Genomic DNA, 14,620 nt, shown 5'->3' on the forward strand with positions numbered 1-14,620 from the left:
TTAATTATGGGCCTCAGTAGTAACATGGTTCTCAAAGCAAAAAGTAATACAACATAAAGTCTTAACCCTTCATCATTTCTAAGGTCTCAAGACAAAAATGCATACTATGTATTCAGTTTTAAAGAGAATGAATTACCGATCATGGGATCATGGACAGTTTATATTTCTTCTATAGAAGGGGGGCTTACTTTCCAGATTCATGGGAAAGAAAGAAAACAAAACATGGTTCTGTTCCAAGTTCCTTCTAGTATATTGGGGGAAAAAAGAACTTAGAAGTAAATAAATAACTTCATGATCAACTATAAACCATCATACATAATTAACTACCTACCTAGGTATTATTAAATATTCCCTTCTAAGCCCTAGAAGAGAATATTAATATTGCATGTTGCAATATTTCCATCATACTGACCCATCCAGCTATTTAAAATAACAATTTAAAACTTATGTGAAGAACTTAAGCTACATCATATTTTTGTAGCTGAACACTTAACTTGAAAATTATTTCAATGGCCAATTAACTTACAAGTTACTTAAAAGTGAATGATCAGATTTTAAGCATTACAACTTCATGACATTTCATATCACTGTCATCCATGTAAGTTCAAATCTGAACCATTGTAAGAACAAGCATTATCAATTCACTTTTTAAAATTTCATAAGGGATCATTTCTATGAGGGATTTATGCATTTATACTTACAAGCAGTTACATTAACTATAGATTACCCTTCCCATCTGGGTATTTGAAGGTAAACATTATTTTGCAAATTTAGGTATCTGAATTCTGACATTAAATGACTTTATACATAAAATAGAGACTAAGTAATTGTGAATCATATACCTATAGTTTAGCTCCTACTTTCAATGGCTCTGTGTTGATGGGCGTAGAACCTATTTGCATGTAGTGTATTCGCACACAATTTAGGGTCCACTCACTGAATGAAAGAACAGTTACTTCTAGTGCTGAAATAAATCAAGGCTTTCCTCGTGTCTCTTACCTTTGCCATGACTTCTCCCATCCTCCAAAAGCGGCACCACAATAGTGTTGTTCACATTTCCAGGTGACCGCACAGCTGTGTAGACAACAGGCACCGACTGTACCACCACGGGGATGCGGTGAACGTGACTCAGTTTGTTAGACTGTAAATTCATGGGACTTGAAGGCGGTACAGGATGGATAATGTGCAAAAACTGCTGGCCTCCCACACCAGATGCAGAGGCAACAAGGGGCCCTGGAGTTAATACTGTCGACGAAGATGATGCTGAAGATACTGATGTTATAACAGTTGGGGATGAGGCTGGACGACTAGAAGACGATGAGGAGGTTGAAGTTGAAGAAGGTGAGGAGGCAGACGCTGTCATGGAAACCGGGGAGGATGAAACAGCGGTGGGGGATGTCCTTGCTTTGTTGATGGACAAGTCCACTGGCTCAGTTTGTGTTTGGAAGTGATCTACAGACAACGAGTCCTCCGGGGGCTCCCCTTTCACATTATTTAACAACAGAGGAACAGCTTCCATATCGGGGTAGTTGTGGACGTTTGGAGACTGTGGGGAGAAAAATGGAACACGTATTTATCTTTGTTAATATCACATCTTAATAGGCACAAGGTTTATCACTGGAACGATCATTAATTTTTCTCTTATTGCTACGAGACATTAATTTGGTCCTCAAATATGTTGAGGATTGCGGTGTGACTATCATCACGACTGAAGCTGAGAGGATGAAAGTACAAAACGGAGTGAGAAACGGCCTCTGCTCTCAAGACACACTCACCCTGTTGGGAGAGATAGGCACTGTTGTTAAAGTCCAGTGGTAAAAACCTATAAAGAGGTAAAAACCTGTAAAGCTCAGTGGTGGACAGGCACTGTTGTTAAAGTCCAGTGGTACCACTGAATGGTAATAGAAACAAATACAATGTGAAAATATTAAACCATGAAGTGAGCAACTACACCATTGAAGAGATACAATAAAACCCAGTGAAATAAGGGCACTATGAGGGAGTAAGGATGCCCCAGGAACCTAACAATGAACAGTAATTTTATAGGAAATTTTCTAGAAGTTCAGTATGTAAAGCATTATCTACTTAAAACTGTATACATGCAATCTGTTTAGTTAAAAACATTCATTTCGTGGGTTGGACTAACCCTTGATTTAGGAGTCTCACTTTCCAAAGTCACAAACTAACAAAAATTCTGATTAGATGACCTTAAACACTGTTCCAGGTCTAGGTTCTACAATTTTATACTCTGACCCTTACTCAACATCATCACAATCTGAAGGCACAATGTTACCTAGCAACGGTACTGGAAAACCTTTATATTTGGGCAAAGCGCTACCGTACAATTCTCCTGAGTATTAACAACGGAGACAGAGTTCTTGCACTTCCCACCACACCTGCCCACTATTTGTATTTATACAAATCATTTCTAATCATTGGATTGTAACTTAACTCTTAATGATGACAATTTTTTTCTCAAAATAACATACAGAACTAGCACAATATACCTTTCAGAAAAAACTTTTTTCTGGAAATTTTAAATTGCCTATGACTGTTCGGTTTACTTTAAGATGATGATAATGGTTTTGACCAAGTTCAATTTCATTCTTTTTAGTTGTAATGAGTAAAACATACTATTACTACCACTATGAACAATCAAGGTTCTACCCAGAATAATGGGTTCAGCATTTTATTACTGGGCATTAATATCAATTATTCTTAACTATTCACTTGTAAATTCAACACGTTATTTTTTGAGTGCCTACTTCCGAAGCCCAAATTGGCTCAAGAATTCACTTAGCAAGTGTCAGCCTTGACAGAAAGGGTGAGACTGTGGCAGGTCATTTTGGTTATGTCTCATTTGACCAGGCTAACAAAGACATCATTGTTCTAGTACATATAAAAACCAAAAACATTTTTTTAGCTTCGTTATGGTATCAGAACAACAATGCCTAAAATTATATTGAATTGCTACATTTTATCTTTGTTCAATAAAAAATTTTGGTTTGCTATCCCCTAAAAAAAACTGGAACATACACTTGGACAAAAACATGTCTCTCAAAATCTTTCGTTATAGAATATAAATTATAGCTCCATTCAAAACACACAATGGGCAGTAATGTAAGGGAATTTTATCCACAACAATGAGAAGAGAAAGAAACTAAGTCAACAATGGTACCAGATCAACTGAAAAGGGAAATGAGTTGATGTTTTATTGTATTTTTTGCTTCTATGATAAAATGATTACCGACCCACAAAAACATAAAATTAGAAAATATAAAAATGAATCATCCAAACATCTCCTGCAGGAAATTCTAAATAACAAGATTTCAATTATGTGCTGCAATTGAGAAACGTTTTTTAATCTTCTCAGACATTAAGAAACCCAAAAAAGAGAAACGAACACCACAACTACTTTTATAAAAAGCTGTTATCATTATCCAGTCTTGAATCTAAATAATATTTCAATTGGTTCCCAACATTATTATCTAATTTCTTTATCAAATATTTTATTAAAGGTTGCTGTCATAAATATCTCAACTGGCTTATCATCAAAACTATAAAATATGTCATTAAGCCTATGTTATCAAACACTGTTTGATGACAGATATCATCTTTATTAATTTCTCTTTGTACTTCATTAGACATGTCCAAAGTTCTAATTTTGGAAATAGTAACTACCGTATTTTTCAGACTATAAGAAGCCCCTTCCCCCCTTTTGGGAGGAATAATGGTTGTCAACGCTGCTGTTGAGTTCTGTTTACATTTAATTGGTGAAATATTATGTTATTTATATCATTAAATATTTTACCACATTTTTTGCTTCAAACTTTTTTTTCTTATTTTCTTCCTCTAAAACCTAGGTGTATCTTGTGGTCCAAAAAATACGATACTTCCATCTCAAATTTTTCTTCTCCTTTTTATACCATTCATCTGGTACACTTTGTACCTACTTCGGTACAAGTTTTCTACACAGGTTTACACCCCAAGGGCTGAGATGTAACTCACCATTGTAGAAACATTTACAATGGAACAAAAGACGACTTGAGCAGATTATGACAATACAGAAGGTGATAACTATGGAGCTTATTTGCAAAGAGGTGGCTTCTGAGGCATCAAGCTTCCCTGAGCTTTGCAACCTGCTCAGAACTCCTTAGGTTATGAACAGGAGTCCACCTTCAAGGAGGTGTCTGCTTAGGGCATCATTAAGAAAAATATTCACTCCTGAAGCAGTGAATATTTCTGTTTTACAAAAAACAGAACAGTGTTCCTCTTATAATTCTATGGCAAGAGTATATTAGTTAGCCCCTGGGAGTTTTCAGAGTATGGATAACTATAGCTTTTGCATGAGCTCACACCAAAATATACAAAGTGCTCCTAAAAATTAGGAGGGCAAACCAAGCCTTTGGACTACAGATTATCTTCTTTGGAACCATGGGCACACTATGCATGAATACATAAGCATGGACACCACAGAGGCACAGGCTGGTTCCTTTTGCATATGTAGCAGCTGAAATGCAGGCAGCAGGTCCAAAAATAACACCTTATCAGTATAAAAAGGACAAAATGCCCTTTGTACCATTCATCTGCTTATATTGTTGACATAATATCATATCCTCACAGTCCACACTAATCACTTCCGCTGTGATAACGAGGCAGGTAAAGCCACCCCTACTTCCAGCGTCAGGCCGCCCATGCACACACGTTCAGTCAGCAGTACTGCAGAAATACGGGTTCAACACAGCGACAGCACACTTTTGCCCCTCCTTGTGGGCAAGAGAAAAGATCTGAAAGGATTGGTCCTGAAACCAGCACTAAGAATCCATTGCTTCACCTTTGGAAAGTGGAACACAGCGATGCGTTGGTTCGCGAATGGGAGGCAATAGTGAGGTGATGAGCGCTCAGGAGGTAATGAGAGCCAAGGGGAGCCCAGGGCAAGCCCCAAACAGGCAAGCACTTAGCGCAGTTCCAAGTGAAATAAAAGGACTGCTGTATCTGAGAAAGTGAGAGATGATGTGGGGGTGTGACCAGGAAACTGAGGGGCAGGACGCTGAAAAGATCAGAAACAATAAAGAAAACTTGCAGGTTGTAAGCACCATGAGGAAGAGATGCTTCTGTAAAAGGAATAAAGAAAGCACTCCTTGGGGAAACTTCACCCTTTGCTACTGGCAGTGCGATTCCTCACACAACACTGATGGGTTGGCACCAGCTGAACGTTGTTGCTTGTGTTGTTGGTTTTAAATAAAAGCCCATCAAGAATTCTGCCTGGGAATGATAGCTCGAGCTGCCTTTTTGCTGTTGATTAAACACTAAATTCAACATTATCGTTTTTAAAAAAAACCACTCTTTCTAAAGATATAAAGATTGTAAGGAAACATTGGATTTTTGTCAAAGAGAATCAGAGTAATTTGATTTTCCAAGAGATTATATAGTATCACTTGAAAGGGCTGACAAGTAATTTTTTAAATAAAATATCTTAAGAAATAATTACATAAATACACAAAAGTGCCGCAAGGTAAATGATAACAATACAATTCTTAAAAATGTGTATGTGAAAACCTAAACATAAATATAAACAAGATTATTCTGTCACATTATCACTTTCTTCAAAAGTTTTAACCATAATATAAATATTATGCAAAATATTCTACTGAACATATCCCTCTCAGTGATCTTGGGATTATGCGTGAGCTTTTCTAATCACATCATCATTTTCATGAACAAACATTGAAAAATGTAACTTTACTTTTTGGCACTTACTGAATGAATGGAAAAATGAATCTAATGTTGGAGCACCCCTGTGTCCAACATGCTGTTAACTGTTAGCCCAGACTTATAAGCTTTTTGTTTTGACCTTCCCAACATCAGGGGTTTTAGAAGGTGGCGTATGTGAGCACATGCGTGTGTGCACATCATGCGCATGTGTGTGCACATCATGCGCATGCATGTGCATGTCACATACACACACACACAAACACCCCCAACTATCTACCCATCCATCTGCTTAGCTGGTATTTAAATAGATTTTGTTTAATTTGGTCTTTGTAAATTTTGAGATATAATCTCATAGCAGTTTTTAGAAAATATTATAAAGTAATGCCTAACATTACATAGCAACTGGCTCAACTGTTACAAGACTCTTTGCTTTACAGCCTGCTGTGTGGTTATTACAAAAAGAAAATTTGATTTGGACTCGAAAGACCTGAATTCATTTATCTGCTGTGCAAGCTTGGTAGCATCATTAAAATTCTCCAGGTTTGCATTTATCCACCTATAAAAGAGTGCTATTAATTCCAAACTCACACAAGTGTTGTAATGATTGAATTAAGGGTATTGAGTGCTTTTAAGCAATACAGAGATCTATGGAAGACAAGCACCTGAATTTCCCCTTTCAGAACTAGAAATTCCAAACACAACCTAATCTATTACTATAGCTCTCCGAAGTGACTTCATTTACTGAATTCAGCATAAGATATATTCTGAGGCCAGATTGCATAACTCAGCCTGTAGAGGGACGGCGTTTGCTAAACAACCAAAGAGACATGGACTATAAAAGCAGCTGATCAAGTCAGGATATTGGGAGCATATTTAGGGTCCACATATAATTTTGAACAAACGCATTTTCTCTTAAAATGTAGAAAAAATATCTGAAACGTTCATTTTTTCTCTAGTTTTAGCTTAATTAGATTGGTCTACAGAAAGACTGTGTAACATATGATGGAAAATACTTTAATTGGTCTGATTTCTTAATTCTATAATATGAATAACATATATCAACCCATAGTTCAGTTTGTGCCCATTATAATAAGATGTAAATACATTATTTACATAATTGTTATGGGATGTTGACCATTCATTAACATTCTTACCAAGGGATAAAAACAGCACAACACTATTTGTTTTTTTCGTGTGTCTCAGGAGAAAACTAGTTTTATGTAAGTTTCACTCTCTGACCTTGGGATTTTTTTAATCAAAGTTATTGGGGTGACACTGGTTAACAAAATTATACAGGTCTTAGGGGCACAATTCTACAACACATCATCTGTACACTGTATTGTGTGATCACCACCCCAGTCAAGTCTCTGTCCATCACCATTTATACCCCCATACCCTCTACCATCCTCCCCTCCCCAACAGCTGGCATTCACTGCATTGTTGTGTCCTGAGTTCTATCTCTCTGTTTTTCTTTTTTGCTCAACCCCACCACCCACTCCAGTCCCCCACATCCCTGACAGCTGTCCTCTTGCTCTCTATTCATGAGGGACTTTGTAATTAATTGTACATATGCCTTTAATGGGAGGTGCTTAAAGGAATTTGTGCACTTCATGTAAGAAAAAGGAAATAAACTAAATCTATGATTCTGTATTTGTGATCATTTGAGCATTAAAGTTTTATGGTATGATTTTAAGTGGAAGTACATTTTAATTAAAGAGCTGAATTCTTCAGTTTTTTTACAGAAAATGCATAGTAGTTATATGAATTAGTTTTCATGCCTTCCTTTCTCTCATTAGTAAATAAAATTATAAAGATATGAGCACCAGGCTAAAGCAAGCAACCTGCAACTCTGTACATTCTTGCTCTAAGTATACAAGTCACAAAAAATCCATCTGTAAATAGAGCCTGCACTTCACATTCTACTATTTTATTTTACTAAAAAAGAAAGCCTATTTTTCAAGATTTGTCTTGCATGGGCCCTCATGGTTATCATTTTCCTTGTTTTCAGAGTGGTGATGTTTCTTCTTTACATGTTCCAGGGCAATCAGTGATGTGTAAGTGTGAATTTATAAAACTAAGAAAAAATTAAAGCCAAGTATAGTAAAGAATGAGAGATAAATGATAGCTTTCCTGAAAGTACAGGTGAAAGAAGTAAAGAAAACAAGCAGAAATATCCTACACCAACAATTCTGGAACTTGCTTTCAAAAGTATTGAATGAGTTATCTACTTACTGCCTGTAATGGGAAGTTATTTGAATGAGTATTTAAGTCAATTGCTTTATATCAATTTCTCAAGCGTTAGTTTAAGAAATGTTTGATTCCTTGAGAAAATTCAGAACACATACATAACAGAAGGACTCTTTATGATTTTACACTTACGTTTTTATGCTTTCACAAGCATAAAATGTTTGTGAACTAAAAACACTAGCCTTAAATAAGGGTTCAATGCACACATGAATTTATTACAAATTTTCCCTGCTCACTAGTCGTCATGTTTTTCCACGACCTATTCAGTTCCCAGGACGGTCATGGACTATATTACTGACGCAAAGCAGGCAGAATCTACGTTGACAGTTGACTGCAGATCTGAAACTGGTCTAGCACGTGCGTGTGGGGGTAATGGGAGGTGAGATGGAGTCTCCTATATTGTGGTGGAAGATAAAAGGGGTTCTACTCATGCAGTTTGTAAATCAATAGCAGACATTCCTAACCAATGCAAATACTGACAAACACGTTTGGGTATGAACACAATGTGTTATATATCACATGTAAATATATGAATATTTAACAAATTAATATTGCATAATATCATTGGTGACTACTGAATCACACAAGAACATTGCGCTCAAGATATAAACCATTAAATTCTCCTCTACCGGTCAAATGAGATAAAGAAGTAGCATCACCAAATAAAATAAAAAGTCTAGGAAGTTAGTTTTGCTCCTGTTTTCTTACAACTGCTACCAAACTGAATCTTACAAAATATGCACAGGTGTCCTACAAATAAATTTGATGTTTCCAACTATATGACATTTTGGAAAGGCAAAACTATAGAGGCAGTAAAAATCTCAAAGGTGGCCAGGGGCTGAGGGAAGGGAGGGGGAGATGAATAATGAGCACAGGGTATTTTCAGGGCAGTGAAACTCTTGTGTGTGTTAGTGCAACGATGTTTACATGTCACAATGCATTTGTCAAAACCCACAGAACTGTACAACACAAAGAATAAGCCTTAATGTAAACCATGGACCCTATTTAATAATAATGTACCAATACAGGTTCTTGAACTCATCAGATGTAGCAAATGTGCTACACTTATGCAAGGCTTTAACAATACGGGAAACTTATTTAAAGCACTGAGGTAGGGTGAGAGTCTCAGTTACAATCTGCCAAATAATTCTGTAAGTCTACATTTGTACTAAGAGAATAAATCACTAATTGTTTTTCAAAAAATAAACTGAATTCAATATTAATGCTAGTGATGAGATCCAATTCTGTCCATTACTTTGTCTACCACTCTTTGTAAAATTAATAATCTAAAACTGTTCTGACATTTATAAATTACAAAAAAGAGGTAACTGTTATTAGCTCATCTTTTCTAACTTATGATCAAAATTTTGTTATTTTGGTTTTGTTATCATTCAGTGCCTGATAACTCAAAATACTGAAGTTTCACTGTACATGAGAGAAAAACATGCCTACAGAGATGGAGAGTTCACTCACCATAGGCCACAGACAGCCTCACTCAGTGCCTAAGGCAATGTTCTGTTCTGCTATTTCGACACATGCAATAGTGTACATCACCCGATTAATCTTTGCTACCAGATGAAACCTACTTTTGACTTCATAAAATGTTCACCATTAATAAGAGTTATCTTTATAATTATATCTCTCAGTAGTGAGGTATATAAAATTTCAGAGACAAGAACACCTAACCTCAGAGAGGCTGAGATAACCAATTTTATTGAGATACAGTGAATAAATAATATTGTATTAGTTTCAGGTGTACAATATATTGATTCGGTATTTTTATATTTTGTGAAATTGTAAGGGTTGGCACTATAAAGAAGCTTCCAAAAGATGGTGGTTCTGTGAGAAAGAACATATATTTAGTATATTTCAACCATCTCGGTATCATGCAAATAGTACTCTAGAGGACTTGGAAAAAATCCCAGGGGCAACATCATGACTGATTTAAACAAGGGTCATATCTCCAGCACATCATACAAGAATTGACATGATGTGTCCTAGAAAACTGTGAGATCACTGTAAAAAGTGACTCTAGTGAGGACACACCTGATGCTACAGCCGCACGTACAGACACTGAAGTAAGTTACATAAGATTTGAGAATAGGAAACCATTAGTATTTGAAAGCTTACACCTTACTCTGTTTTGTAAAAATTGATTTTAGAGGAGGAGGGGGGGAGGGAGGGAGGAAAGGAGTGAAGGAGAGAGGTTGAGATACAGAGAGAGAGAGACACTGATTTGTGGTTGCACTTACTTACCCATTTATTGGTTAATTCTTGCATGTGCTCAGAATGGGGATCCAACCCACAGCCTTGGCGTACTGAGACAATGCCCTGACCACCTGAGCTACCTGGCCAGTGCCTCCATTGTTTTTTTTATAAAATGTGATTCTCAATTTGTTTTGCAACTAATTTAATATATTAAAATAGTGTAACCATTAGAGTTAAATTTTCTACAAGTTCAATATTCAACTTGGCTATAAAATTTCCTCCTGGAAAGATAAGGGGCAACTGAACACAGGGACTTGCATTTGGACATATATGACAATTTGGGATTTTAACAAAGTATACACAAATATTGAACCCTGCCTATTTTAGGAATAAAAATGACAAATAACGAAGTGGGTGTAAACACAGGAGTAAGTGTAGAATGATGGTTTTGACCCCAGCTATGAACGGCAATCACCTATGACACACCTCACAGGCTTGCAGGTCAGACCCGCAGTGGAGGCTTAAAAACGTGATTTCAGGCATCAGCCCAGTTTGAAAAATAACAGTGAACAGCACAAGAAAGTACTATCTACATAATATTAAGTTTAAAATCTTAGGAGGTAAAACTGGGTATAGAGAATAAGCTTAATTTTGCCCCCTCAATACTTTTATATATATATATATATATATATATATATATATACACACATACATATATATATATAAATGGGGAAAATGGCTAGCAAAAGTATTCTAGAATTTTTAAAAATATTTTATTTATTTATTTTTAGAGAGAGGGGAAGGGAAGGAGAAAGAGAGGGAGAGAAACATCAATGTGTGGTTGCCTCTCATGTGTCACCCACCAGGGACCTGGCCTGCAACCCAGGCACGTGCCCTGACTGGGAATCGAACCAGTGACCTTTTGCTTCACAGGCCCGTGCTCAAACCACTGAGCTACACCAACCAGGGCATATTCTAGACTATTAATAGTGATTTCTGCATTTGGTGAATTTTGGAATGATCTGTATTTCCTTTTTTACTTTTTTGTAATTTTTTTCATGTTTTCTACGGTGAACCTGTGTTAGTTTTAAAGTAAGAAGAAATGTGTTGTATTTTCAGAAAGATACAAATAGGAGTAGCATCCAAGGTATATATTTTTAAAACCAACAAAAGTTACAAAGATGTTTATAATTTTTAATCCGGCTTTTCTGTTCCTAGATTCTAATGAACCATATGTTATTAGAAGAAAATTACTCCACTATGCCCAGTTAGGAGAAAACAACAAATGCTATAAAAAGCTCCATTTGCCATGGGCATTACTAATATCAGGTTTAGGTGGGTGGCATGGTTATTCTACAGGACTTAATGTATCTTTCCATATAACTTAGAACTAAACTACAGAAAAGAGCTAAACATAAATGATAATTCAAGGTAAGCAATTCCAGTTCCACCATTGGATTAAAACTATGACCTCCTCTGGAAATTCCAAGCCACTGCATTAGTTCATTGGGTAAACATTTTCATACTTGAGAAATTAATGTAAAAAATCATATCCCAATGTATGGAAACTACAAAATTTTTTGTGTTTTTGATTTAAAAAACTTTCACTCAATCAACATATATTTAAGGGACATCATTACTGAATATGTAATCAGCAATGCACTGTGATAAATCTGAGGATGCTGCAAAAAGACTTTTAATCCCTGCCCTGATCGAAGTAACTCTTCCTCTGCTCCCAGTCACCGGGGATTTAATGAGAGTCTCATCATTTTTTTAATGAACTACACTCATTCAGTAAACATGAAATGTATAAGCAATGGAAATGTTTCTACTCTGTGCTATAAAAATTGGAGGGCATTAAAAATGAATTTGAGGAAACAGAGTTGTGCCTCTTAAATCAACTTCAGAGTGTACATATACAAGTAAATACACAAATAAGTGTTACAGGTACCACTTAATTATTATATATTAATAATTAAATCACAATGATGATTAAAATGCAGAAAGTGAACATGTATACTTAACATTTACTGCAACCTTATATAGTAGAATTTCCCTCTCCTATTTTATAAATGAAGAAACACAGTCCCATAAAAGTTGAAAGAATCACCCAGGGCCACAGTGGAATGTAGATCTGTGTATAATTCTGAAGACTGAATTTACTCCCCCCACCCCCAGCTGCCCTCAGCAGCTCTGGAAGATGGAGGGAGATAATTTGCATTTATATATGAGAAACCTTTTCACATAGCTCACCTGCAGTTAGTATCTGGCACTGTCCAATGGAAGAGTGTAAAAATGACCACTGCTCAGACAGCTGTCTGGCAGGCACCAACTCACTCCTCCAATACACCTCGCACATAACAAGTTCAATGGCATGAGGCAGGCAGCACTGTAATGTACTTCTTATTTAATTCCCGTCTGTTCTCACATTAAGCTTTAGGATAACAGCAACTAGAAAAATCATTCTTAATGTAGGAATAGCATTCACGTTTCATGCCCTGGCCATGCTCTAAGTGACGTGTTTGAAAGAAACGCACACAGATGAGAGAATAAAACAGGACAACCGAAAGCCTAATTTGATTTGTAGTAGAACAATTAAAAATCTAAGTAGAAAAATCAGCTTGCTTATCATCTATTTTAAGTCAAACACTCAGAAATGACCAAAATATATACACTGTCTATTTTTGACTAATGAGGTGAATATACTCCTTGATAAAAGCAGCATAATAAAGTATAACTTTTGTAAATAGAACAATGAGCGACAGGCAATGTGGTTTTGTAAAAAGCGTACTTCCCTGAGTTCTAGTTTAGGTTCTGTTTTATAGGACCAGTTTACTCATTGCCTCATTAGTTTCTAAATGAAAGTGACCTCAATTATGCTTTAGCACAGCCAGGTGTCTATTATCAGCTCCCGCCTTACCAGATTCCACCTGTCCTGAGTTAGGTATCGCACTTCTGGGCTTCCAAAGCACTCAGGCTGGTGTGTCTTTCTCTAACGAGGCTCTCAGCCCAGCACCTACCACAGTTCTTAGTATGAAGTAAACACTTAATTAAAGCTCATTACTTAAGCTACAATTGATCCCTAAAGCCCTTATTAACTCTAAAATTGAATAACTCTGTGAAATCACTCCATGTCTGAAACTTAACAATAAATATATTTATTAACTTGATTATAGCATTAACGTTAGAGGTGAAAGTTTCCATCAGCTCATTCACTCATTAAAAAAGCTTAGTTTATTAATTGCCATTAAAATTTTCTCTCACTACAGAACTTTAAGTGACTAGTTTCCATATATTACAAGATAATTATTTAAAGAAGGGATAAAGGAACACTTCTAATGGGTCTAAAACCTAACATATAAGTCACATTTTATATATTTGTTCATTTGAAGTGTTTTGCTTTTTAAATAAATAGAAAATGCATAAATAGAATTGCTAAGTATATCTCAGTAATAAAATGTTACAAGATGTTTTCTGCTTCCAAAATTTAGTTTTAATGTCTATCAGATTTAAACTAAAGTAAGTTATGATTCTGTATTTTTTGTCTGTCATTTAGTAAATAACACATGGAAGAGATTATAAATTTTATAATTAAATATAGTGATAAACGTATGTCTGATCACTGTTAATTTTCTACTCCGGGGTAACAAAAAGAAACACTCTCTCTGCCCTCCTGTGTGGGGTGCCCTGTACCAGCATCCTGAGCTTATCCCCCGCTTTCTTCCAAACTCTACTGCATGCCTTCTGTGTACTTTACTCTACTTCCCACTCTCCTCTTATCCTATTTGCTCACTGTGCTCAGCAAATAGGATAAGAGGAGAAATTGACTAGAAATTGTGCCCCTCTACACGCCATGGTCTCCAATTTCATCTACACATCTGACATATCTGATTATCACAACTCAGAGCAAGGGTGATAAGACAGCGTCCGTAACAAAGACAAAAGATCAACAGTGCCAAACTGGAGAAACCTGGCACTACGCTAGGAGCCCTTTCCTCCTCCCTCTTTCCATCTACACTGCTTTACCCCATCTTTAAAAAAACTTTTTAGGTTTTTTTTTATTTCCTCCATGTTTTTCTCCTCGACTTCCTCCCTATTTAACTGTATCTATACAATGCAACATCAGTATGGGCATCTCTGCAGATGTGTGGTATGGCTTATGTATTGGTATGAAGGCTAGTTAGGATGGACACGTTCTTGGGACTTCTTAGCATAAAGTACTTAAAAATTACGGGAGGAATGTGTTAGTAAGAATATGCACACAAATTAACTTGTCTTTATGATCTATTTATGCAGATGTATTTGTATGTCTACGTGACCTCGTTTTGTTAGTTTTCATTCTTGTGCTTAAATGCATGAGTAGAAGGGTGCATATATTTATATATATGCATAAATATACATATATATTTAATACCAGTCAAGGTGAGCTCAGTTTAAGTTAAAGAGCTTA

General features: G+C 36.1%; 1 protein-coding gene across 2 annotated transcripts in view; it reads right to left on the bottom strand.

Annotated features, from left to right (window-relative positions):
• KLF12 (KLF transcription factor 12) overlaps positions 1–14,620 on the bottom strand; it is a 424,438-nt gene that overhangs the window by 149,841 nt on the left and 259,977 nt on the right. For both annotated transcript variants that reach the window (XM_037034842.1, XM_037034843.1), the window contains exon 4: positions 1,000–1,546. In XM_037034842.1, the coding sequence (XP_036890737.1) occupies positions 1,000–1,546 (547 nt within the window). The remainder of the gene's footprint in view (positions 1–999; positions 1,547–14,620) is intronic.

The sequence above is a fragment of the Sturnira hondurensis genome, unplaced genomic scaffold (assembly GCF_014824575.4).
Source record: "Sturnira hondurensis isolate 20B ecotype Veracruz unplaced genomic scaffold, ASM1482457v3 Scaffold0022201, whole genome shotgun sequence".
NCBI classification, from domain to species: Eukaryota; Metazoa; Chordata; class Mammalia; order Chiroptera; family Phyllostomidae; genus Sturnira; species Sturnira hondurensis.